This window comes from Caloenas nicobarica, chromosome 16 (assembly GCF_036013445.1).
Source record: "Caloenas nicobarica isolate bCalNic1 chromosome 16, bCalNic1.hap1, whole genome shotgun sequence".
Classification (NCBI taxonomy): Eukaryota; Metazoa; Chordata; class Aves; order Columbiformes; family Columbidae; genus Caloenas; species Caloenas nicobarica.
Window position 1 is genome coordinate 8,756,050 of NC_088260.1, and position 27,484 is coordinate 8,783,533.

The 27,484-nt window shown below is 44.0% G+C and overlaps 1 protein-coding gene across 2 annotated transcripts in view; it reads left to right on the forward strand.

The window, feature by feature from the left end:
* HIC2 (HIC ZBTB transcriptional repressor 2) overlaps positions 1-26,160 on the forward strand; it is a 74,517-nt gene extending 48,357 nt beyond the window's left edge. Inside the window, exons 2-4 of one of the 2 annotated variants that reach the window (XM_065646584.1) lie at positions 18,069-18,212; positions 23,027-23,194; positions 24,393-26,160. In XM_065646584.1, coding sequence (XP_065502656.1) covers positions 24,429-26,138 — 1,710 coding nt within the window. In that variant the 5' untranslated portion in view covers positions 18,069-18,212; positions 23,027-23,194; positions 24,393-24,428 and the 3' untranslated portion in view covers positions 26,139-26,160. The remainder of the gene's footprint in view (positions 1-18,068; positions 18,213-23,026; positions 23,195-24,392) is intronic. The other variant, XM_065646583.1, reaches the window with a different exon arrangement.
* The last annotated feature ends 1,324 nt before the right edge of the window (positions 26,161-27,484 follow it).

Sequence of the window (27,484 nt, forward strand, 5' to 3'; positions counted from 1 at the left end):
CCAGTTTTTAGATGTTATGTATACTTAGCAATCTTATTTGTAGTTTTTAACTATCGCCCCTCTCCCTGCCCCCAGCATTTTCCTTCCCTTCAAGTCCTCTGTCTCACTCCATGTATTGCTACTATAAATTGCTTGGGATGATGGGTCCTGCTTCTTACTTGGAGCCTCTGGATGCTATTAACAAGTAATTGCTGGAAAAGCTTGTTTAAACATCAAACCCCTACGTTATTTTATAAATTGCCCTTTAAGGTGGCTGAAATGCCGCTGAAAGATTACTTTCCTTTAATACTGGGCAAGGAACTTCATTAGGTAAGGGAAATAGTGTTCTTACTAGACTATTTCTGACATACCAAGTCATCTTCCCTTTGAAGAAGGGATTTGTAGTTATACTTTCCCTGCTTGCTTCTGCCTCTGCACCAGCAAAACAACTGCCGTTTGCAGCAAGGAGCAAAGAGGTTTTATCGGCTTTACCCCTCCAATGCATCCTGACTTTTTTTTCTCCCCCCCAAAATCTGCAATGATTCATTCTGCAAGTTTGCTATCTAGCCACAACTTGAAATCCAGCAATACTGGTAAATGATCCACGGAGGTTCTCTCAATGTCCAAGCTACGTAGACAGGGCTTGTCCAGCACGATGCAGGACCTGGTACTGTGTCTAACACACTGCTACTTTTCCTGGTTTAATCGCATTGGTCAGGTTACTGGATGAACTTGTGGTCATGGATGAGCTTGAACAGGATCCTCCACCATTCAGAAACCAGTAGCTACGCGCACAATGCACCTCTCCAGGTTAAGCCTGTTGTTAGATTGGCTGAAGCGCAACAGGTCTTGCTCAAAATGTAACTGAGGTGTATTCCGTCAGTGTCAATGTGAGTCACCATTAGCCTACTAGCAACCATTGGATAATTGGGTGAAATTTGCATTTATTTTACATACCGAAAACTGTTAGGCAGACCTCCTCACAGGATGAGACTCTCCTGACTTAAAGAACAAATGTTTCATTCTGCTTTGACGTTCATGCAGTAGATGTATTGACTTTTTATTCCTTTCTAATCTTTCATGTAAGTAAGCAGATGCACATTATTGCAAGAAGCAGCATGTGAGCTCATAGCTGTGTCTCATCACTTAATGAGAGGCATTTGCTTTAAAGAAATGACACGGACCTTCTGTGGAGGCCGGGGAAGCAGCAGCCGGGCTGTCCAGCTCTGAGCCCCCGCAGGCAAAACAAAGGCTTCATTTCAGGCTTCCTAAGATTGACAGGCAGCCAGGTTTGTGCTAGCAATTAAGGTGTGAATTTTATAAAAGTGAGTGCTACCATGGGAAGGAATAAACAAATAAAGAACTATTGCAGAAATGGTTTGAGAAATGTCATGGATTGTGAAGACAAACATGAATTTGGAAGTAGCATGGGAGGGTTTCACGGATACCTGTTTCTTCTGCACTTCTCACATAACGTTGTGTCTGATCAGCTGAAGGTCTGTCTTATGTTCCTCTGCCATCTTCCTGACTGCAAATTAAGCTTTATCTTTTTACATTTGGCATGCGTATTAAGATTTTTTTGGGGCAAAAAAGATTTCTCTCTCATATAAATTGCTAAATAAAATGTGGACAGGCACAATCACAGCATTTCAGTACGAATGATGCCACAGAAAGGGAAGCAGAATGCACATTGTAGGAAGTGGACAAGTACCTCTTCCTTTTGTGGTGTGACAGTGGTTCTCTTTCCTCATTATTGCTTATTTCAATTAATGTTTTAGTTGACTTTATATTAGGAATTTGTGGGATGTTGAGCAAAAGTCAAGTGCATCATAGACGCAGTGACTAAAAGCTACTGAATTGAACGACCTTTTAAATACCTGTTTAAAAAATACTCACTTGAAATTACATTAGCTGCCTTAAACAATTTTCACAGATCTCAGTGAGTTTAGGTCTGTCTTTATGCAAGCACTATTTGTCTTCTGCCAAAGGTTTAAGGAAAGGCAGAATGCTCAACTGCAGAAAGTCTGTCCCTAAGTGCGAGGAACAAGAGTCTAAGAAAGCGCTGGGCTTTTGAAACATGGAGCTGCTGCTGCAGGGAGACCTTGAGGCCAGTTTTGCAGAATTTTTTTTTCTTTTTTCATTTGAGTTTATTTAATGCCCTAAAGGATTTCATTTGAGAAAACAATGAAAGCTTAAGAAATGCAGCACGCTTCTTTTCCTTTTCTAAGTTGGTGAATAAGAACTAGATATAATGGGAGACAAATATATGCTAGTTCTACATTTTGAAGGACAAGGCAATGAGAATTCAGTTTTAAATCATCAGCTACGGTTTGTTTTAAATGTTAAACATGTTTGGATGTAAATGTTTAGTACGCTTGCTAAGAAAACAAAGTCAGAAAACTCTCAATGGGTGTTACATTTTGAATTTTCAAGCAGTATGATTCAAATGAGAAAAATAACATGTCTAAAAGTCATTGGCTGTTTATTGAAATAGTAAAATGAGGAAAAGTGTCAGCTGGATAAATACCTGTAAAATAGAATAGATGTTTCAACTGGAGATAGTGCAGCTCTCTGGTTAGCAAAAAATAATACCAAATTGAGAGGAGACTATATTTAGTTGTAAATCAATATGGCTTAGTAGTTACCAGCCACTGGTCATCCTTTATGAAAATAACTACAATGTGAATGTAAAACAAGATTAAAATGGGTAGCTTTAAATTACTTTGTTTTAAATTCCTCCTTCTACCACTGGATGCTATCTGAATAAATAAATGAGTAGAAGCACGTTTAGCTGCTGGCATGGCAGTGCCACGGCTTTTCCTGTATTTGCCACGATGTGATATGCAGAGAAAGGAAACTCCCTCTGTGTGTTCGTATATTAAGTCACTAATGTTACACTTGGTCCCTTTTTTCCTTCCCCTTTATCTCATCTCCATTACCCTCCCCCAAAATTTAAATGGGCAAGTGAATTTTGAATTTGCCGTGTTCTACACGCTTCTCAAGGTGTGTGAGCTGCCTCTGAAGATAAGTGCACCTGGCCTCCTGTTTTCCTGTCTTCTGCGTGTTTGACACAAACTGCAAGAGAGCCCTAAAGAGGTTTTTCTTATTTTACTCCTTGTCATATGTTTGCTACTGTAACTTCCAAAAAATAAAATTAATTATGACCCTAGAAGCAGACAGTCCAACAGTGAAATAGCTTGTAATTTCAACTCTGAGGTTCCACCGGTTAAAATTGTATAAAACATTCTAATAATTTGTTTATATATTATTTTAAGAAAACAACACCTTAACTGAGAGTCTGGTTCCTCAATAAAAAGGATAGTTATCTGGTTAATCATTGCTATGCACTAGATTACTAATTTTCTTCTTAATGACAGTAGGATTTTTGCCATTTTCTCCCATAAAACTTCTCCAATTGATTTAAGGGGATACTGTCGAGGATTTTATGCCCCAAGGCAGGCATGTCACAAATAGCTGGAGGTTGGTGAGGAACCTCTGTTGGATTAAATGCTTGCAAGTACTGACAAGAGTGGGAGTTGAGCATTTGGATGGAGGTCTGTACAGAGACTCACGGACAGATCTGTTCTCAGCTACTCCTACTTGAAATCAGTTATTTTTGGTTTGCCCTCACCTGGAAATCCAGACTTTCTGAGTCTTCAAACAAAATGCATATGCTGCTGTCCCCCTGTGGGAACACCCAGCTCTGTCTCGGTGCATGGAGAGGCTGGTTGCCCATAAGAGGGCCTGGTTTTCCCAAAGTCTGAAATTTTTGTTTGTAGAAAAATGAACGCTTGCACTCCTGTACTAAATGTGGGGCTTTTCTTTAAACGAGTTCTTAAATAATTGTTTCTGCACGCTGGGAGTGCACATCCTGTATATCGCACAGTTATGAAATACAGCTCGGTTTGCCTGTGGGGGACACAGACCTGCTCTTGTGATTTGGTTTCAAGTTGCTTGAGAAAGACGTGACGGTGTATGTTCAAAGATCTCATGACAAATGCGTAAAGTTCAGTGCTCTGAGCAGGCTGGCTGCTAAACTGGCCAGGAAGCCACTAACACTGCAGTTGGCAAAGAATAAAAAAACCCCGTAAAGATGCCTAAAACTTGGTTATGGGAGACTGTTCAACATTTAAACTCCTGGTGTCTGAGAACATGGAGTGGCATTTGCAACAGATGTTTGCCTGGTAATCAAAGACCCAGTGAAATAAATAGTTGGTTAAAGAGTAAGAGTTCACCTGGCGGTTAATGCTTATTTTTTTGGCTATAGACTGGAGACCTCTGGAAAATGTGAAATGCCAGTAGTGAGAAGTGTACACAGTTCTAGGAGTAGATGGATCTGGGCGCTTTGGGATCCTGCTCTTTTGTTTGAGAATGAACTGTCATGGAATGGCCTTATTCTGGATTCATTTGAACAGAGATGGCCAGTGAGATGAACACATGACTGGGATGTGAGAATATCCCTTTGCTTCTGACTTGTGCTGGACCGATGAGCTGGGTTCACTGAACCCACTGTATCACCCACCCTCGAGGGGTCAATAAAGCAGAGGTGGACTGAAGAAGTTCTACCTATGCCACTTCAGAAGAACAAGTAGCTTGGCACTGCCCTCATCCCTGACGGCTGCTCACGATGCCTGGAGATATTTACCGTAGGGATGAGTAGAAAAACCTGATGTGTGCTCAAACCTGGAAACCTGAGTTAATTAACCAGTGGAATAACTTATGGATGTGGTAGATTCCTCATAAATTAGACTTTTCATCAGGACTGGTGCGTGTATTCTCACTCGTGTACTCCCTCTCCTAAAAGCTGTTGCCTGAATGCAAGAATTGTTTGCTGGAAAAGGAAGGCGCTTGCGCTGTTGAGGAGGGATAAGACAGGAGGGTCCGACAGGGCCCTGTGGTCTTCCAGCTCTGAGCCCATGCACAATGGTCAGCAGCTTCTTGCATCCATCAGTGCTCTGCCTCCCTGTTAAGTACTGCAAGATGCTTTTCCCAAGATGGATGGCATGGTGGCAGTTTTTCGTGCTGAATACCATCGTATCGTGACGCAGAGCTATAGCTCAACCAAGTAGCTCTTCTCTTTTTATTATCAGTGCCAGCCACGAAGATATGACACCAAAAAATGCCATTAATGCATTTGCTGCCCTAAAAATTTTCTTGTTGGCTCTTTCAGCTGCTTAGGCCAGCATCTAGTATTCTCCAAGGCTTAGTGAAGAATTAGGCTGAAATTGCCAAGGGGTGTCTCTTCCTGCACTGACTTCAAGATGTATGAGGCTCGCTCTCCTTCGTCCCTCCTTCATCCTGCACCAGCCATATCTGCCTGGTGCCCTATCAGCATTTTCTTCTTGGGAATGGCTGAGTGGACCTTGCTCTGTTAGCTGTGCATCTTTTTTTATTTAAAGGAGATTTTCAGAGAGTGTATTTAGCATAAATCAGTTGAGAATTTGCTGATAATAAATGCAGAGGAGGGAAAGAAAAGGAAAACTTGGAGCCCTTCATTCACTTTCTCTTGGCAGCTCCTTGCTCCTGCTCTTGGAGGAGGTTTTTTCGCTGATCCCCGAATTGATTCGCCCCAGAGCACAAATGCTCGGAAGCCGCAGTCGCAGGGTCGCTGTCTGGCTGCACAAAGTCATGTGGCGAGGGGCTCCGCACGCCCCGGAGAGCAGGAGAGCAGCTCCCCCCGTGCGAGGAGTTACAGGATACGGCCGGGGGCAGCCACAGCTGGTATGCGCTGGTACTAATATAATCCCGCAGGACTGTGTCCATGAGACACAAGTGTGACATGTGAAGTATTTAAGGAGACACACCTGTTCTAGGCACAGGCCTGGGCACCGCGTGCCTGGGAAACGGAAGGGTTGGTGGAGCGGGAAGGACTCCCATTTCATCCACAGGAGGGCTTTGCTTTCTTCTTTCTCCTCAGTTTCACATTATTTTATAGTTCCTTAATATTATGCAATCCTATGGCCTGTCAGCACTGGGCTGTTTCAAAGGCCAGGCTGGTGTTCGCGTTTTAACTTTTTTTACCTTAGTGTGTGATTCCGGAGTGATTAGCAGGAGGGAACAGCTTCTGGGCTGAGTGATGGTTTGGGTGTAACTGCTCCCAAGAAAGGGCAGAGAATTTAGAGAATGTCATCTATGTGCGGGGTTGGGTTTTTCAGTCCTTTAGATAATTTAGATTTTATGTTGTGTTTACCTTTATTTTTATTATAAGGCCTCTGTCTTGCAATTTGGAGCAGTAAATCCCATAAAAATGACATCGTCTTACCAAATTTTGTACAAAAACATTTTGTCCCTTTGGTTTGAAACCTCCAAGTGTCTTTCCCTCTCTTCTTCCCATCTGCCCCCATCCTAAAAATTGGTGTGAAATGGCTATTTTCCATACAGAAGAAAAAGGAAGTAAATGCAAAATAAATCTCATGGTTGCAAAGTATAAATAAATTAACTTGCTTAGATTTTTATCTCTTTAAGTTAATCTGAGACTTGTTTGGCAGAAGATCACTTGTTTTTAGGCCATTGAAAAGGGGACGTATTAAGATGGAGTAAAAAATTGCCAGGTCTGTCATATGACTTGATTCCATCTGTCTTGTCTTCCAAGTAGAATGGAAATTTTCTCTCAAACTTCTTCTTTATGTGCCTTTTTTTGATGTAAATGTGGAATCTCCTAGTTTGCCTTGGTCCCACTCCACATGTCCCTTCTTTTCCATGGATTCCTGCTCTTGGTAAGGTTTGAAGTGATTGTTGGTTTGGGACAGCTTCCAGGACTGGGGCCAAGATTTCTCCTGTACCTGACAGATTGTTGTGTGAAAACAGTAGCAACTGGGCAGTCTTTCTCTCCCGTCTTTATTTTGAAAAGAATTTGCCAATAAACATCCAGTATGCCGATTGTTTGTAGAACTAATAATGTCTGGTGAAAACAAGGAAGAGAGGGTAAGAGGCATGTTTTGCTCTAGGACCTGCTTAGTTTGGGCAGTTAGATTTTTTTGGGGGGAAGGTTGTTATTTTTCCCTTCTAGAACAGGGCTGAATCCTGAGTGGGGTGGACTGGTTTGTGGGCAGATGCATTTTTGTACATAAGAATGTGAAAATACTTTTGATTATGATACTAAGCAGCAAAATATCTCATTGTAAGGGAAGCATCATCCTCATCTAGCTGCAGTGCCTCCCAGGCGCGCTCTGTGTCTCTGCACGTCAACGCATTTTGCTGCACAGACACAGCCTCATATCCTTGCTAGCTGGTAACAAGGGTGCTCTCCTCCCCCTGTCCTCGCTGCATTCTCCCGGAGTTAACTGATTTCCAACCAAAAATTGAAGACATTTATTCTGGTGGTGTTGTGTGGTTGTTCTGTTTTGTTTGGTTTTGGTTTTTGGTAAGGAGGGGTGGTTGGGTTCAGTGGGGTTTTTTGTTCCTTAACTGCGCCCTGCAAAATGTCCCGGCTGAGTTGTTTCCAAATACTGGCATCTCTAGGGAAGGGGTTATAAATTGCTAATTTAAAGCCTGCAACAGGATAATTAACTAACCAGTTTGATGTAAATGGCTTAATGGGGCTTTACTAGCCCCTTTGAACTTAAAGTAGCACTAAAAAGTAAACTGTAAATACCTTCAAGGAAAGTACTGGCATGCTTGAATGTGGGGCTGCTTGGCTGTAAGGAGCAAGCCTGCCAGACTTGCCAGGAATCCAGTGGCCTGTGTGATGGCAAATATGTCAAGGGGGTGAGGGGACCAACCAGGCACCCCTTGGGGAAGATTCTGCAACTACCCTTGTTCTTCAGGAAGCACATAAACTCTGATATGTCAGGCTTTCAAACCTGCCATGCCTGCTTTGGAAAATTTAAATCACAACCTCAGTTTAAGTGCGATGGTAATGAATTTCATCAGGATTGAAGGACGGGGTGGGGAAAAGAAAAACCAAACCAAAAAAACCTCGAAACAACAACCTCCCAAAAAACCAACCCCCCCCCCAAAAAACAAACCGAAACAAAACCCTGAGGGGAAGGCAGCCACTAAAGTCCATCCTAATTTTGCTGGAGTTGTATTTGCATTAAGGTCTTCTGGCAAGTCTAGGCAGAAACACATATTACACTTTGTTTCAGAAGATCTCGTTGCTCACTGAATCTGCTGAGACAACCTATTGCAGCCCTGCAGCAGATTCCCGTTTCTGATGCATCTTGGGGACTTTCGGGAGAACCTCTAAACTTTCATTCTCACTGGGCTGCTACAAAATTGCAAGGGAGGAGGTCAACAACTGTTAAGCATCTAGAAATTAAGATCATTACAAAGTAGACACATATTGTGTAGTTAGGCATTGATCACACTTCTGACTATACAAACTGGGGTCTCAGAGAGAAGAATCGAAGGCCCATAGGCAAGCAGGAGAATCTCTGTTGCCCCGTGGGAGAGGAGCTTGTCTTGGTCCGAGTGCTGCTCTGCTCCATCTTCTTACCATGCAGTGCCAGCAATTATTTGCAAGAACTTTCTTTTCTTCATTGTTCCTCTGTCTCACTGTCATCTTCCACCTACTCCCAGCAACGTTCTTGGCTACTGGAGGATGTTTTGGAGTTTGAAGCACAATTCTCAGTTACTCCCGTGACCTCTGACACACGGGATGTGGCTTCACAGCCAGCTTTGAGGAGCGTTCCTGGTCCTCGGCTGTGCTTTCCCGCTCTGTCCCTGCAGGCACGAGGCTGTAAGGCTGAGCCAGACAAGGGCTGATGCAGGGAGAGGGCAAGACCTGACCTTAGTGGTGGCCCTGACTTGGATGGGCTAAAACAGATCTTGATGCCTCGTCACACCATCTGTAATGATGGATCTATTCCTCTGTGTGTTGGGATTTTCGTTTTGTTGGTTTTGTTTTCTCTACTGGGAAAATAATGGGAAATAATGTACCACTGTCAATGTGCACTCTATTTGTTCAGGTGTCTATGGGCCTGTTGTATGCAAAGATCAAAATGGTGTGTGGTGGCCCTTAGAAGAAGAGGTGACAACGTGGCACTCTGCTCCTACATGTTGACTGAAGCTGGCACCTCGGCACTGCCTGCTTGCGCGTGTGGGTGGGAGCACAGTGCAAAATTAACTTGGGGCTGCCTGCTGGCAGGGACCTGTCAGCAGAGCTTGCCCAGCTGCCTGTGCTGCACTGTAGCTGTTAATCCTTCACTTTTATGAGCAGTAACCTAGATCACATATTTTTAAAAATTAAAAATGTGCACGCTGTTAGAGAGAAATCCTTGCAAGCAGAAGAGTTCTATACACAGGCAGTGGTGATGGCTGGAGCCTCCCTTCAAGGAACACCAGAACACCTTGGTGTGCCAGCTTTGATATCTTGGCATCTGACTGGGAAATGCAAATACTCCGTCTTAATCCATCATTCCCACATGCTGACATGTATCCAAGGGGAACTTCTGTGAATATTGTTGTTATTCCCATATAATTTCAGCTGCTTCTTTGCTTCCCAGCACCACCCCACCATGTGTCCAACTGAGTACAGTGATTTCCAGGCCTTTTGCACCAGATCTTTTGGATTTGTTTCTCTCAGGGGGAGGCAAAAGGGCAATACTGTGTGCATGTGCAGCAGAGGAACAAACTCTGTTTGGAGGGGAGTAGAGTTGTTTTTATGAGGCTTTCCTCTTTCTAACTGCACCCCCCCAAACCCTTCTACAGATTTGTTAAGATTCCTCACTAAATCCCTCAAATAATATGATCAGTTAAAAACAAAACAAACAAAAAGCCTTTTTCACGCTTCCCAGGAAAATAAAAATTAGGTTAAAGAAAAAAGTGGGTTCTAATAATAACCTGTTCTTTTCCATAAGAGATGGTCAGAGCTGGGGGTCTTTCTGAAGTTCTGGTGTACTTTACGTATCTTCTACTAACCAGACTTATTTCTTTTACAATGAAAGTTTTGTACAAATAATAATAAAAATACATATGAAGAAAGCCAGTATGACTAAGAGTTTCTACTGTGCCATTCATCCCACTGAAAGACCCAAACTCCTCAGTCATTTTTGGGCATCTCAGTAAATGCCAGCACAGTTGTTAGTCCTGTCTCAGCCTTTGAGTATCTCTCACTGACCCAACCTGTTCTGGGGGCAAGAAGTAATATTTGCAAGATGGCAAAGCAGAAGTTATTTTCTCAGCAATGTCACTGTTTGTTATGAATTACCATCTTTTAAAAACCCCGTGATAATCCCCCTTCCAATACACCTTTTGTTTTGAAACCCACCAAACCTGACACCCATATTTGATTTGTTGGCTCAAGAATAACAGAGAAAATGTGAGCAGTAAACCCCAGCCCAGCCCTCCCTATGGCTACTGCTAGAGAAAGAATAACTTACGCGTGACAGTGCTTTCCTGACCTTTCCTCTGTTTTTAGAAACGTGAAAAATTTCATCAGCACTTTTTTTTTGGCTATTGGCAATAATAGAAAGTTGTGTGAAAATTAGAACATAATGAAGACAAATTTCAGAGCGGTGTCTGCTGCGGGTCTTGGGTGTGTTCGCTGAATTGCCTCCTGCTTAGAGAGCAGCTGGAAAATCCCAAGTCCTTCCCAACATGTTGAAACCAACTTTTTCAAAGGATGCAGTAGCTGTGCCAAAGCACCTTGCTTGTTCGTACGCAATTGCAGACTATCGGGACTATTTCTGCCTGGGCCAGCATTCTCACGTGCAGCTGGCTGTATTAAATCAATTTGATGAATTACTATATACTTTTAAATTTTTCTACAGGCAGGTCCCTGCTATTTCTTGCCTGCACAAGATTAAATGGGCTTTTACATTACATACCCTGTTATAAGACTTTAATTGTCTGGAATGGGTCTGTGTGTGCAATGACTGGTCCTGGAAGGGTCTGGGCATTTGGGATTATTGTCAGGCTTCTTACACTGAGGCAGCAGAGGAAGAAGATGTGTGAAAGCTGTGTTAGCATCCATGCTGGAGGATGCCTTATGATAAGAAGGATGCTGCTTATTCAGGTTATGTACAAGACTTAACTGTGGTTTGGGTTTTGGGGTGGTTTTCCTGCTGTTAAAACAATTCTTTGAGTGAGGAGCCTGCCAAGAAAATGCCTGGAGAAGGGAGCAGATTAGCCCTAGATGGACTGACCTGATGGGTCAAAGAAAGCTGGATGGCACCAGAACATCCCCACGGCTGGCAAGAGACACAGCTCTGCTCAGGTTTGTGAGCCTCGGGATGTGCGTGTCCTGGACCAGCTGCACTGTGAAGTAACAATGCCACAATTTCCACAGCCCGTCCCTGTCACAGAGCTGCGTGCGGCTGCGTGATGTGCGGCCGAGGGCCAGGGACCAAACACAGCTACGTCCCAGATAATAGGCGTTTGAGGATGCACAATGCCAGGAGGGAGATTTTAGTCCAAACATATCCTCACTAAACAGACGTTTTGTATCCTCTGGGAGTCTCTTGATGCTGTTATGAGTGGGCTCTGCTGGAAGTGGTAAGGATGTAGTATTTATTTTTTCCTTCCAGTCTAAGGTGTAGTATCAATGTCTGTTGTGGCTGGTAGCAGTGGTTTGTACATGTGTGACTCCTTTGGGCAGATTCTGATCCTATTTGCGTAGTTTCATCTGTGTAACCGAGGTTTCAGTCCTCCTGGCTGTTTTGGTTTTTCTGTTTTGGTTCTGTTTGGTTTTTTGGGTTGTGTGTGTGGATTTATTTTTTTTCTTTAACCGCTTTCCTTGCTGTGAGGGGAGAGCTCCATGGGGAGTGATCCAGCAAAATTTTTAAATAGCATTTTAGTGTGTTTGGCTTTTTTGTTTTTGGTTTTTTTTTCCATCTTGCTCAAGCTTTCAAATATGTGAATTGTCTCTGAATTCTCATCTGAGTGCCTATGAAACCTGCCAGCCAAGCCTAAATCTTGCAGGAGGTGCGGCCACATTTGTGTTCTCAGCGCTCTCTGGCACAGGCACCTGGTACACCTGTGTCTCCCAGTTTCAATGCTGTCACAACTTCACCCCTCATGCCTGTTTCTCTGGTACCTCCTGTTTTTCCCAAGGTTACCTTCTATAAATAGAATCTGCTCCAGCTTTTCACTCCCCCACACCCATCTTGAGGAGAATAATTACCAATGAGATGGTTTTAATAGTGCTGAAAGGAGGGTGATCCATTCTGCTGCGCTCTTTAAGTTGTTTTTGTTTTTTTTTCTGACAGGAAATAAATGTACAAATTGCTTAGCAATTTCCTTAGGTGACAAACGCAAAGTCAGTAGCTTTTGAAATACTTAAGCTTGAGTATTTAAACATTTGATAAACCATGTGTTGTCTGAGGAATAAAATTTTAATTGTTTTGGCACCCATTGAATTCTATGCAAAGGTCTCAATCTGAGTATAAAATCTAGTAATTTCCTTAATTATTGTTAGACTGGTGGAGGTAACTGTGTAATCTAGTGTTCACCCATCCAGAAACAAAGACCGTGCTGAACCCAGGCTAGCAGAGGTGCTTTGGATGATGCAGCTATCCGTCAGCACATGATACAGCAGCCAGAAGATGCAAACATTTAGAGCATTTGTAAGCCAGAAAAAAAATCTCAAAAATTAAAAAAATAACTAAATGAAAGCATATAAGGGTTTCAGGTGATGATACTGGCTTTACTGTCCTTTAAACTACACCTGCAGTGGCCCAGAGCTTAATGTCCTATAAACCAAGAGAAATCAAAGAGAAGCTGCCACTACAGGGTACATGGTACAACTGGTGAGCAATTGCTCAGATAGCAGGGTGCTCTGCGGGGAGCGAGTGCCTACGGATAGAAAAGCTCCTTAAAGGAATCACACAGATACATGCTGGCACACTAGATGGTATTCGGTGGAAGGATAAGAATCTACTACAGCTTTTAAAAATCATCCATGTCGCGATCACCTCGTGATAAACATGAATTTTTCCAGTGTAAATAAAGGCATAGCACATTTCCCAAATAATCTCTTAAAATAAAAATAGATTGGTGCATAACAGTAAACTCAGAACAACCAGTCCACCTACAGTATTACTAGTCCAGTATTACAACCTACTAGTATTACAAGAGCTCAGAATGAAATGGGAATGATGGTACTTTTTAAGGTTTTACAGCCACTACTTTGCTCTACTTTGACAATTATTTATTACCACTAATATTGTGCTTCGTAAACTTATACAGCGCTTTATGAAGTAAGACATTTCCTATTTTAAAGATCTTATAATCTTGTGGGCTGATAAGGGGTGCAGATTACCCTTTGGATGTTCATAAATAGCATTAGCACTAAGAGTTTTATTAGTGCTGAGTCCCTTCAAACCTGTGGCTCTTTCTTTTTCTCAACACCACTTTCCTAGTCAAGTGCCAAAATAAAGATTTTTTTGACACCTTGATCTTCTAGGCTGGAACAGTGTGGGCATTCTGTTGTTTTGCTAGTAGTGAAAAAGCCAAACCTAGGCAGAGTCCCAGTGCAGTGACTTGCTCCGCATGGGTTTAATCCACCGCCTTTGCTTCGCTCTCTATGAGACAACAAATCTGGAGTTTGGGTGATGGCAGCAGAGAGCAAGCTGGGGAGGTTTGTGTGTGTGAGTGCGTGTGTTTTAAATAAACAAACAATGGAACAGCAACTTCAACAAATTGTGAGTGGTGCTAATTTGTTGCAGTGCTGTCTTGCCTTCTGGCAGTGTTGATTTAGGAGAAGCTGAGCAGACTGGAATGGATGCACAGAGCTGCTGGTTCTTTTGCTGTGGGCTGTGTATATAGTTTGGTATAAAATGCTTCTAGGGGTCCTGTTTTGAGGAGCTTCCAGATTACAGGGTAAAGCATATGCATAGGCTGCCAATTCCCTTTTCAAAACCAAATCAGGTGCAAAAGTACCTTCGCCTCTGTCTTGTTCCTCCCCTTCAACTATTTTAAAATGGAGAGATGCTTTAAGTCTTGATTCATGATAAGAGCCTATAATCTGTGCGTTTTGAGGACTGCCAGAAAATCCCTGACTTAGACAAGAACAGTGTGTAGGGAAGGGAAGGAAAGGAGGAAGATCCTTTGCTTTGCATTGTAGCAAAGTTTTCAACACCCCCTGACCTGGCTGAGCTGCCTTTCATAACGCACCTGGGGCTGTAATCCCTAAAGCTGAGACACGGTCTTACAGAGAAGGCTGGTCAAATGCGCATGGGGTATCTGCAGCCTTGGACCACAGTTGTGCAGTGCTGCAGGATGGGAACCTTGCTGGAAAGAGGTGGATTTTGGAAGCATATGTAGAGCAACCTCCCAGCAGCCCGCGAGCTGAGTTTAAAGAAAGTCTGAAGTGTCAAGTGAAGACGACAGAGGAATAAAACAGTCAAAATGTGAAGCAGTGGTTGAGGAGAGGCAGCCAACAAAATGAATTTAAAATGAGTAAACCCTGCTTTCTTCTTAGGTTATCTTCGGCTTGGGCAGATTTGGATGCAATGCAGACAGTTTACAAAACTTTGAGTCTGTTAGTCCTTCTGCTTTTAGAGTAATAATGGCTTTCTGGCATCCTCTCGTTTCCCAGGCTCAGAGTTGCAGAAACACTTTTTGGTGGTTGCAAAGAACCAAATGTATGAGGGAGGGTTCAGGATGACCAGTTAAGCATCTGATTTGGAGGGACATTTGGCAGGCAGTACAGTCTTGGTATACTGCTAGGACTGATTCTTACACAGGGGTTTAGTTGAAAGGCTTCACAAGAGTGAAGCTTAGAGACAAAGATTTTTCTGGGAGGTACAGGGCTGAGTACATGATCGAGTCTTGGCAAAAAAAAAAAAGGTGGTGGATAAAGTGCAAAAGGTGCTGTATTTAAGGCATTGTTTATTTGTGTTAAGGAGAACTACTGCTGCTGCATTTGCAGGTATGCATGAGATAAGGGAATGAGATTTGGTGTTGTAGAGAACTGAGAGAGCAAAGTTTGTTTCTGTGCTCATTGGCATCTGGCATGTGATTGAGAGAGATGACATTTTGGTCCAAGGCTGTTACTACCCATGTCCTTCCTGCACCCCTCAGCATGGAGCTCAGTGTTCGCTATTGCAATAAGTTCACAATATTAGCAGTATTCCGTATGCAGATATTCCTATGCAGACTACTTCTCTCTGCAGAAAAGTTTGCTGAGTCTACACAATAAAGCAAAATAAGCAAGCCAATTGGGAAGATCTTTATCAAACTCTCCCATTTCTGCCAGTACTCTGAGGCCTTGTTTGCTCTAACAAACCCTGTAACTAAGGGCTCTGAGTCACAATCACCAGTGGATTTAACACTCCCAGCTGCCTCCTTCATCCCTGTCCTGGAGGTCCCTCCCCAGTTGCAGGGACAGCTGAAAGGGCCATGCATTTGCTCCAGTATTGCTGCATTTCACAACCCAGCTATCAGCTTGTACCTGTGGTGACTCAGAGCCCTAAAGCTGTGCTGCAACTGGGAGGGTGCTGTAAGACAGCTGGGAAAAGCTGGAAAAGGGTCACGATGTTCCTTCTCCACAGTGCTGTGTGCTCATGCCCCCAGAGCAATGCCCAGCATGAAGCTGCCACCCTGTGCACACCCTGCCAACTCTGAAGGACAGCTTGCAAGCTTTTTGGACCAGAAGCATCTTCGACATGTAATTCATAGGGTTGTTGATTCTGCCTAACACTCTCTAGGATTAGCTGGGAGGTAGCAACAATTCTTTAGTCATGTCCTAAATTCTTGCATTGTAAAAAGGGAGAATTCTATACATCAAGGCTCAAAGGTAGCTGGGAAACAGAGGAATTTTGCATACCAAAGGGGCCGGAACTGGTGGATGGGTAGAGGGCATCCTTCCTCCTGTGTGAGCTGAGCTACTCCACTGAGTATGTGGGTACTTCAGTGCAATAAGGAGTTGTTAGATTAGCATGGGACATCAGAGCTGCCTTCACCACTTGCAATGCAGGTACACTGGGAGCTGAGCTTGCTCAGTTGTTGCAGGGCTGCAGAAGAGCCCAACATCTATTGCTGCTCACTACCTTCTGAGGCCGTACTTGTTTTGTGCCACTGCTGTGATCCTGAGATCAACTGTGCTCTGCAGATATGCAGGAATTTCTAGTGCCTGGCTCTGCCTGACAAGATCTGCAATGTCCAAGCCTCTTCTCCTCCCACTAAGGGCTTTGGGTAGTCTTAAGCTCCTTCATGTCAGCAGTGAAAATAAATATATAATATCCAAGAGGTCTGTTCAGGAATTGGCAGGAAGCTCCACTTCTGACTGCAGCGTGATGTTCTAACAGTAGGAAACACCTTTCTTTGAAGCAGCTCTCTGCTAATCTCTGCCCTAGAGGTGAAATGCAGCTATGGAGAAGAGCTTCTTGCTTCACACTAGCAAGAAGCAAATTGCTGTAATCTGGGTGTAAATCTGCATTTGGGCTGCTCTCTCGAAACCTGTCCAAGAAATACCTTTATGCAGCATTCAGATTTTCTTAAGCTATTGCTGGGTGTTCTGCAGAGTCCTGATGCTGGCAGATGCACCAGTAGTATGTTGTTTGTATGCAGTCTAGAGTGTGTGATCTCTTGGAGAGGGGGGGAGCTCCAAATCCCTGGGGCTCAGGCCCATTATGCTTAAAGTCGCATGCTGTGTAAATGTGGGTTGGCCTGTTCATGCTGGCAGTGGTCCCTTCAGACTGGTTCAGCAAATGCTCTTGGCTCAGCAGAGCCCAGGTCGGTAAGCAAACATTCACTCACATTTCACTTCTTCATTGTATTGACAAGATTTAAAAATCTTCAGTCTATAGCAGTCAAAACAGGGTGATCTGAATACAAAAGACCTATTAGTTCAGTGTGAAAGGGATTTAGTTACAGAATGGTGGGGAGAAGAATGCAGGTGGGAATGATGGGAACACCATCCTGGGCCTGAGCCCAGCAGATGTCCAGGAAGAATGAAGAACTGTCTCCTTACATTCAGTGTCCTTTTCATGGAGACACTTTCTATTTGCCAGGCCAGTGTCCCCTGTTCTCTCTCATCCAACTATATTAATTATTGTAAGTCTTCTTCATTTTGCCTTTTTTAAGGTTGGAAAGATAATCAATGTTTTCTAACTTTTTCAATGTAAGATTTTTATCTCCAGCAGCACAGCTGGAGACATGCAGCCATCAATGTGTCAAGAGCTATGCGGAAGTTTCACTTTGCCATTAGGGTCTAAAAACCTATTTTAAATCCCTGTGAGGCTGCAGGCTTAATTCTGTTCTGGTGGGTTTGGCTGTGTGGTTTTTGTTTCTGTGTGTGTTTGTTTTTTTCCACTGGGGCAGCACCACCACTTGTGGAGAGGGACCTGTGCTTAGCATCTACCTTAAGACCATCCTCCTTGAAATCCCTGCCAGAGCTGAGTGCAGGAACTCTGGGAGAAGGAGGATACACACTGCAGGGGATGCCCTAGGCTTGACAAGCTGCGTGTATCCGTGGGATGTGCCTTTCCCTGACATAGAAAATATGATGTTGTCGCTTTTTCCTTTGCACAGGGAAGGCTGGAATTATAGACCTTAAGTTTTCGCAACTTTTGTACCAGCTGCAGTTCACCATGAATCAACTTGATTGCCAGTCTAAATTACCAGTGAAGCATCATTATAAATAGGAGAGAGTATGCAGTATTTTCTTTGCCTGTCTTGCACCACAGATGTGACAAAAGACAAAGGACTCGGCTTGTCTCAATGCCACAACCTCTCTAGAAGAGCAGGATTTCAAAGGCTTGGGAAGAGGGATAGGGAAATGGTGATGACACAGAGAATCAGCACTTAAGTGTTTCTTCTATTGCTTGTATTGTTTGGGGAAGGAGACTGTGAAGCTCTGGTGCCAGGCTTTTCTTGTTGTAGACACATTTCTAAATGGTGATATTTAGTTGCCTGAATTTCTGGGCAGAAGGAAGCTGGTGCAGACATCCTGGGATCTGCTGTTCTTGGATATGTATGGACTGGTCCCCGGAAGCTCAGTGCCATTGGGAGTTCTGGATGGAGGTGGTCAGACAGAGTCACCAAGACACTTGCAGAAGCCTTCTGCCCTGTTTCCGTGGCAGTTCAGCAGTTCTGGGGAGATGGGTGGAGGGGAGGTTGTTCTAGTAGTTACATATTTAAGGCAGGTGGCCATTTTAAAATGTACGTTTCAATTTTGATTGCAGTTTTTTAATTGCATTTAACAGCGTCCCTGCTGGTTCTCCATTCTGCATCCGTGCAGCCACGTTCTATTGATGGCCTGTTGTGATTTCAATGGAACATCATGGGATGTACCTGGCACGTCGGGCAGCACTGGATGGAGGTGCCTTTAGCCCAATGTACCTGGCATGGTAAGCGGCAACCAAGTGGTTAATCTGCATTCTACTGCTCGTAGTCTCAGCTTGTATAGCAAGGTGTTCTTGCTTTGCTGCAGCCTTGCACTGACTGGAAATCACTTGCTCTCCTGATGTTAGTGCTTTCACGCACACAGGGCCCCCTACCCGTTTTACCCATGGAGATTCTCCTTCCCTGGGCAGTTGGTCATGCAGCAGAGAAGGGACTAGCCAGGTTGGGCTCTCCTTGTCCTTCTAGAACAGGAAAGAGAAGGGATTGGGGAAATCATCTGACTTTTTTCTTCTCTCCTTTTTGGGCCAGGAGCTGGTAGCAGTTGAGCACGTATTGCCCACATACCTAATGTCCAAACGTTGCCGCAGAGAGGTTTTGAACAGGTGCTTGCGTCCACAAGCAAAGCTATACTGTTTCTGCAGACGTCCTGCAAGAGCTGCTGCAGGGAGCCGGGAGGGCAGTTCTGCCTGGCACTAATTGGAATGTAACAAACTAAACAAGGGCCACTTTAAGTTTGCTGATGTGGTATCCTCTGCAAAATGATCCTCCATTCTCCTCCTTTCCATGTCCACACCTGCAAGATCAGCTGCACATCCTGCTCTGTCCCGCATGTTGCTTTTTCTCCCTTCCCCAGCTTTGCAGACCTCTCCCTGAGTAACCTGACATGTTGGTCTTACCTATTTTGAAGTGACAGATACTCCTGTGAGAAGAACAAGGGTCCTGCATCTGGTTTTCTGCTTGAGCCCACCTCACAGAGCTTTTGCTGCTCCCCTGCCAATGATCAAAGTGCATGTTCTTGCCTCTGAGTTCTGCTGTCTGCCTGCTCACAGGGGCTGGGGATAGGGAACCATTTGGGCTAACCCAGATCCTGCATTCCTCCTTTGCTGCTCTGGAATGTGAACACCTTTACAAGGCATGGGTAATGACCTGCCAACTGCAGCTCCTGTGGGGAAGGTTAGTGGCCACGAAAGCCCACGGCACCTCAGGAGGGTCCTGGAAACAGGTTCTGTTGGAATGCAGGGAGAGGAAGATCAGATGAGCCAGTGAGCAACAGGAAAGCTCTCTTCCCAATGGGGTCTTCAACTGCTCTAAAAAATTTGTGTGAAACTGAAGGGTGCAGAAATCATCTGCTTCAGTTTCACCCAGATCTAGTAGCAGCTGGACACAGCATTTTTAATGTCAGAAGTAAATTGGTGGGAAAGAGCAATGTAGGAAAAGATTTAAATTTGTCTTGTTCTTTCCCATGCTCACTGCTGCAGTGTTTGCTCAGCGCAGCACAACTGCTTGGGAAGGTGGAGAAATAAATAAGCAGGCCACAATCTTTTCCTAGGTATGTTGTAACACGCACAGCAGGCTAATGCTTTAACAGCATCTAATTTGATGTATCACATCTAATCTGTTTGTTGGTTTTTATCTGCAGTACTGTTAGCTCACTGTTCAGGTGCTCGGTGTCTAGCCTTCTCATCCATCCACAAATCCTCTACGTGAAATGAGTGATTCCTTAGATCTGTTTTTGATTGATTCTTTGCTTCACTGGTGTTGCTTCTTAAAAGGTAAACAATATTCATATGCTGCAATCTATAACTCAGAGACAAAATCAAATAGCATCTCCTGCCAGAGGTTGCCAAGATAATACATTTAGCATTCATTCAGTAATTACGTTTAGGAAGAGATTTAGTGATATTAAAGAGAATCAAATCTGTAGTGAATATGTAGATTTTATATTCTTTAACGGGGTGAGGGGATTCCTCTTCTCCTGTACTTTGGCAATCTAATTTTCTGTGATGTCCAGAGTCTTTGTGGAAACTGAGAGAAAATTAAGTTTTTCCTGCTGCGTACTGAGAGCAGCTCAACTCCTGGAGCAGTCGGTGTGTCCTGAACAACCTTCGTGCCCAGGGGATCACTGTGCCCCAGGCTGGGCACAGCAGCCCACAGTTACCAGCTCCTCGGGCAGTGTTGCTTATGAAGACGCTATCAGCTCTCAGCTTGCGAAGCTTTGTTTGATGTGTGGCATCTGCTTGCAGCATCACTGTATTCTGTGATTTGTGCCCTGTATTCTTCATGTCTTTGCATGTGCTGTGTCTCAGTGTCATGGATATGGGGGAGGTACTGGAGAGCCCCAGTCTTGCTTCATTCCTGACTTGCACAAGAATATTTGAGCAGGTTCGTTGCTCTGAGAACTGTGTCTTGGATGACTAGGAAGCAACCTGAGTCTGAAAAAAAGACCATGTCTAGTGCTATTTGTCCAAAGCTTTCTGTGATCCTATTTTAAATGCAAAAGAGTGAAATCTGCACACCAAATTCAGTGTTAAAAGACTGTGGCCCTGGTGAGACATCTACATATTCTTGAGGTCTGAGGTTTGTTTTTCTTTTTACTAAAAATGCATCTGAGCCTTTTCTGAGCCAGGGCTCCCCTGAACTGGGAGTATGTTTTTATCTATCTTTTTGCAGAAACCAGAAAAGGAGGGGTTCTTATAAATGATACTGAGATACAAGACACATAAACCACTGTGAGTTTTCAGGGCTTTTTGGGGCTTTTGTTGTCATTATTGGTGGTGGTGATGTTATCCAAATGTTCAGGGTCTGTTAAGAGCCAGTCTCTGCAAACTCATGGATAGCAAGGCCTTGTAAGGCTGCACCTGCCATTTGCTGGGGAAGATCTGCTAAATTTTATACTGGACTTAACCTTGTAGTTGTCTTTGGTCCCATGCTTTCAGATAGAAGTGAAGGTTTAGGAATACCATAGATTAAAGAATAATGCCTGCTTCTCTTTTGCTAACAAATTTTCCAACACACTCCTCTTCCCCCACCTCTGAAACCCATCATTGTTACAGAAGAGTTTGTAACTGGTCAGCTCTGGAAAATATGTGGAATGAATTTATTTTTGTTCAGGACTGCACGAGATAATCCAACCACGTTGATGCTATAAAGCTTTTGTCACCAAAGGTATGTCAGTCAAAAGTGTATTCTCCGACCCATGTTGCTGTCCTGGTAAAAGCCTTTGGTGGGCAATTCTGGTAAAATTTTAAACATGGGGCTCTAAACTTGGCTGAAGGTTGTGCTGCATTGTTCCATTATATTCATTTTGTTGGGGTTGCTAAATCCTTGTTAGACTTCAGCTAACAAATTCAAATTTGATATGCAGTGCTTTAACCTGGCCACTGCTTTTAAAATCTACTAAAGGTAATAACCCACCTCATACTTTTGTGCTACTGAACATGAATACTTCTGTTAAATTTGGTACGTGAGATAAATACAGGTAATTTAAACAACTTGTACTATGCTAATTCTTACGCTGCAGAACATACTGGGGTTTAATAATAAAATAACATTATCTTCCTCCTGAAGGTCAGTATAAAGCAGAACTGTAATTCTGCTTGTTTCCAGGGCTTTCCCTGCAGGCTCCTTACCTGGTTTCAATATCACTTAAGGCAGAAAAAACCCAAAAATCTAAAAATATTTCCCACTAGTAGCTCCAGCAAGCCTGGACTCTTTGCAAAGGCTTACATAAATATGTATACAGAGGTATCTAGACCTCCACTTCAAGTGCCACATTAATGGGAAATAAGGTTGCTTTTACTTCAGTAACATACTTTTAAAAAAAATGTCTGTTTAGGCAAAAAAAATTTGCTGTGCTGTTTCCTTTCCTTTCTTTTCCCGTATTTGTCCTTTATGGAACACTTAATAATCATATCCAGGGATTTTGTAGGTTATATGCATAGAAAAGCACCGTTATGTTTGTAGTGACAATAGTGCAGTAGCAGTAGGCTGTCCCTCGCTATCCTTGAGCAGGATGCATTTATATATGTATATATAGATGCTGTGTTATGTTGCAACCCATGTTTTTGTCCTTCCCTATCAATCTATCTCAGTGACCCAGAAGTAAGTGTTTTCACTGGCCTGGCTAGATAAAAGTGGGTATTTGGTGCCTCTGTGCTGTTGCTTCTTCCTCTTAATCAGCAATTCTGGAAGCAAGCCACTAGCAGCAGACACGTTGCCCACGTGCTACAACTCTGATGTAACTAATTACAGCAAAACTTGTTTTTAAAGTGCTTAACACCGTTCAGTGGTGGTAATCCCTGCCTCTATCATGTCTTTGTGATGCTGCAGGGTAAGTTTCTATGACAGAAACACTATAGATGGAGAAGAACTAACTGGCTAGCACCACAGCAAGCTGGCATTTTCTCCTTTCGGCTGCCACCCTTTCTAAAGCTGCCACCTCTGGGAACAACATTAACGTGCACAAAGGCACAGGAGTGAAACCGCCGTTTTCTTGGGCCCCCACCCATTGCTGAAACAATATAGAACAGAAAAGCAGAGCAGCCGTTCTAGCCATGGCTCAAGGCGATGAGCCACTGAGGTCTGTGGGGATGCTGAATTAGGTGCTGGTGCATTGAACAGGGGCCACAAAATTCTACCGAATGCATAACCGAGTACCAGGCTGATCTGCTAACCAAGCAAAGAAACGTGTCCTGTGGAAGAAGGGAGGCACCTGCTTGGCAGATCTGTTGGTAAAAATATAAGTACCAGCCTAGTCAGGCAGCAGCACTGCAAGAAAAATCGCATTAACTTACTTTTTCATAGCTTTTTTTCCAAGAAGCAAAATCTTTGTTTTGCAGAAATGGATGATGTAAATTACCACCTCTCAGCCAAATTATTTTTTTCTATTTATCACCAGTTAATGAGAATCAGGTTTGAGGGAGGTCATTTTCAATATTGACAGTATCACTTCTTATTTCTTTTTCTTGTGTACACATACTTGACACAGAGGGAAGATAATGCATTCTAATGCTTCATCATTTGAAATCTGTTGGGACAGAATGTGGTGATGGGACTTCACAAGCACTGAAAGCATTAACTGATGATGATTTTAAGAGAAAATTTAAGCTCTTCATTTCTATGGACTTATGGCCTGCTCCTCTTCAATAAGAGAAACCTCTTTCAATAACCTGATGAACTGGGAAAGGAAGGAAGTGGAAGGCAAAAGGTGACTGTCTGTTTGGTGTTTAATTCCTACATTTGAACCTCACAAACTGTTATAAATCAACTTAAACAGATAAATGCCTATTACAAGTAGTAGTTGGCACTTTAAAACAAAAATATTCAAGAAAAAAAGTTAAAAATTGATCTTGGATTCCTGAATGCAGCCCCAGATTTAAATTCTAGTTTTTGTATATTGTAGTATCTACCAGATGTACAATTGCAATTAGTTCTGATATGCCTCAAAGTAGGTATTTCATATGGTCCATACTACTGGGAAAGCCAATATCAATATCTAAACTAAAATACATAGCAAATACATGAACTACACAGAGGTAACCGCAATTTTCCTCTCTTCCCCGTACTTCAGGGTTGAGACACTGTGCCATGAAATAGGTTACTTGACTCTATCAGTTTAACCAAAATTCCTCCAAAACTAAAGCCAGGGCAGAATTAACTTAAGAAAACAGATTATGGAAGACATTTCATGGCATTTAGTGAGCTCAGGATCCTGAGTTTCAGCCAGTTTGGGGTTGATTCTAGCCCTTCATGTCGATGGATTGGGACCTGGGCATTGCTAGGGGGGTGGTTTTTAAAGCAGCCTTTCAAATTCTTAAGGAGATTTCCCATTCACACCTCACTGTGATTAATTCCATCTTCAATGGATTTAGTTGCTACTTGTCATTTTCTCAACCCCAGAGCAGCTGGGTGTTGTAAGATTTCAACATGTAAGAGCCAAGAAACAAACTACATGTTAAAGCAGAGAGGCTGCAGCTTATGCTAATTATTTTACATGCTCAGATATGCAAATGGCAGTGAAGTAGATGTTTCTTTTTTCTTCTTTTTCCTTGCTCCCCCATCCTCCCTTCAGATTTGTGTCAGGAAAGGGAAACAGCTTGCCCCTGTACCTAACTATTGTTTTCCTGCTGGTATCTTCTGAACAGTAATTCCAGCCAATGACAACTGCTTTTGTAAAAAGATATTTCCAAATCTGATTTTTGAAAGAATTGAATCAAATCTTATCATAAGAAATTCTTTCCTCTGTGTTCCAAGCAGGATCACAGCTTCCAGGGCTGAACGTACCCAGAGCTCCTTAGTCAGTGTCAAGCCTAACATAGACTGTACTGTGTTAAGCCAGTCTATTAAATGTAGACTTGTTTGAGTGGGAACAGCGGGTTCACACCTCTCATCCTCCTGTTTTGCAGGTGGTAAGGTGAAGGTGAAAGGAAGAGAAGGTGGAGATGGAACTGCCAAATCATGCCAAACAACTGCTACTGCAGCTGAACCAGCAACGAGCCAAAGGTTTCCTCTGTGACGTGATCATTGTGGTAGAAAATGCCCTGTTTCGTGCCCATAAGAACATCCTGGCAGCTAGCAGCATGTATTTCAAATCCCTTGTCCTGCATGACAACCTGATTAACTTGGACACGGACATGGTGAACCCCACTGTGTTCCGGCAGATCTTGGACTTTATTTATACTGGTAAGCTCTTAACGACTGACCAGCCCGGTGAACAGAACTTTAATGCTCTCCTCACCGCAGCAAGCTACCTCCAACTGCACGACCTGGCAGCTCTCTGCAGAAAGAAGCTGAAGCGGAACGGCAAGTCCTTTGCTGGCAAGGCTGGTGGCCTTGGTCTCGGGAGATCTGCCAGGAGTCAGAGACTTTCCACTGCTTCGGTCATCCAAGCTCGCTATTCAGGGTCAAACGAGGGGTTGAAGGGCTCACACTCAAAGGAGCTGTCAAAGGGGAAGCTCTCCGACGATGAGGTCTTCATCAGCAGCTCCAACCAAGAGAACTGTCACTCCTTAAGCAGGGGAACCAGTAAGAACGGCGGTGGGGGCAGCAGCGCGAACGGGAGCACTGGCGACCAGGAGCTAGGCCTCGACCTGTCCAAAAAAAGCCCGTCGCTCCCTATCGCAGCCTCCCATGATGACACGCAGCACAGCGAAAGCCAGCACGGCTCTCCCCAATCTGCCTCAGCCCCCGCAGCCAACAGTGCCTCATCGTTCGAGTCTGGAGTCGGAGCCCCTCACAGCATGGCGGACAGCAGCGACCCCATGGAGATGGACCTGGGTGAAGAGTGCCACCACCCATTGACGGAGAGCAGCCAGCGCAAGGGCCTCCGACACTCATCCCGCAAGAAGGAGTGGATCAAGAAAGACAACGCCTTTGACCGAAAGGAGGGGAGCAATGACAGGGACGAGGGCGAAGGGCTGCCCAATGGCATCCTGCTGGGGCCCTTGTCCAAGTCCGTGGAGCGCAGTCTGGCCGGGGCCTACGGCACAGACCTACCCTACCCGTGTAAGGAGGAGGTGGAAAATGGTAAAGAGAACAGTGACGACAGCGGTCAGAGTGAGAGCGAGAGCGGCGGGCATACTAGTGCCAACTACGTCTACCGGCAGGAGGGGTTTGAGCCAGTGGCCTATGGTGACAACCTGTACGTCTGTATCCCCTGCGGCAAAGGCTTCCCCAGCTCCGAGCAACTCAACGCCCATGTGGAGACGCACACCGAGGAAGACCTTTACATCAAGGAGGAAGGCACGTATGGTGGTAAGGATGAAGCTGAGGATTTGTCCAACCCCAACCAGTCCTACGCCGCGGAGTCGCGGCCCTTCAAGTGTTCAGTGTGTGAGAAGAGCTACAAGGATCCGGCCACGCTGCGGCAGCATGAGAAAACTCACTGGCTGACGCGGCCCTTCCCTTGCAACATCTGCGGCAAGATGTTCACGCAGCGGGGCACCATGACACGGCACATGCGCAGCCACTTAGGGCTCAAGCCCTTTGCTTGCGAGGAATGCGGGATGCGCTTTACCCGGCAGTACCGACTGACAGAGCATATGCGTGTCCACTCAGGAGAAAAACCTTACGAATGTCAACTGTGTGGTGGGAAATTCACCCAGCAGCGCAATCTGATCAGCCACCTGCGAATGCATACCTCTCCCACATAAGCCAAAGACTCCAGAATGAGCTTCGAGCCCATCCGCAGTGATTTACCTTTCTGTAGACTTGCTGCTTAAAAAAAAAAAAAAAAAAAAGGAAAAAAGAAAAAAAAATCAAAAAGGGGGCAGCTCCCCGTACTCTGTTCAGTCATGGGAGGCCTAAACAAATGTAGCTTTAACATTTAAAAAAAAAAAGTTCCTTTTTTCCCTTTTTTTAAAAAAAGAAAGGTCCGCAGCCAAGCTGATGCCTTTAGTCCAACTCTCCCTCCAAGTCTTGGTGATCTGGCAAGAAATGCCACTTCTTTCTCTGCACATTGACTTCATTGCCATATTGACTATCTGAAGCAGGTAGGAACCATGGGAACCTTTCAGCCTGTGCTGGCTCCCTCTCCCTGCCTCTTTCCTTCATCTTACTGCCACCCTACTCACTTCCTCTCTTCAAACCAAACCTCAGTGGGGGCATTTCTTGCCATTAAAAGGAAAATGAAGTACACCTTTTCAGTGGCCTAAGTAGCTGTGAAATAACAAGTGCGGAAGCTGTGTCTGTGGACCATCTCACAGGGTTGGCAGCCCCTTCAGATACCGTGGGAAAGCCATAGCCGTGTTGGAACACACCACCCTGCCCCGAGCTGGCGATGGTGGGGAGAGCCGTCTACCTCGGTGTGCACCAGCCCCAGTGCTTCACTTAAAGTAATGACGATGCCTCCTCACCCTCCCTCCTCTCTTGGTTTTGATCTTTATCCTTGGCACATGTAACCACGCGCCACCTTTTCCCACAAAACACACAAACCTCTTCTGCCTTACCCATGACTGAACAGGGACTGGATGCCCTGGGAATTTCTTTCAGTGAGCAGGGGGTCGTCTTTACTTTTCTAGTAGTTTCGTATGAATATTCTTTGCTTAGAGGTACTTGTTTTATTAAAGGAAAAACCATTGTAACGTTTATGTGAATGTTTGAACTGGAAGGTCTGAGGTTAATTCTAGGGTGGGTGGGTGGGGAGGGGGTTTGATGTAGGCCGGACTTGCTACAAGTTCCTTAGGTACTTTTTTATTTTTTTTTAATTTTATTTTTGTGTGTGTGTGTATGTTTTTTAGCTTTCCTCCCTCACTAAAGAGCGAGTCTGTGTGGACAGACTTGTTACCTTTGCTACCTCTTGAATTCATGAGAACAATAAGATGGTTAGTGAAAGATTAGGCATTTTTTTCTCTTATTGTAAGTAATTAAATGTATAAAAGTAGAAGCTAAATTAAAGTTAAGGGATTTTTACCACCCTGTCCTTCCATCAAAAGTCAGCTAGAGAAATATTAAAGCAAAGCTCGGCCAAAGACAAAGCGAAAAATACGTTGAGCCAGAG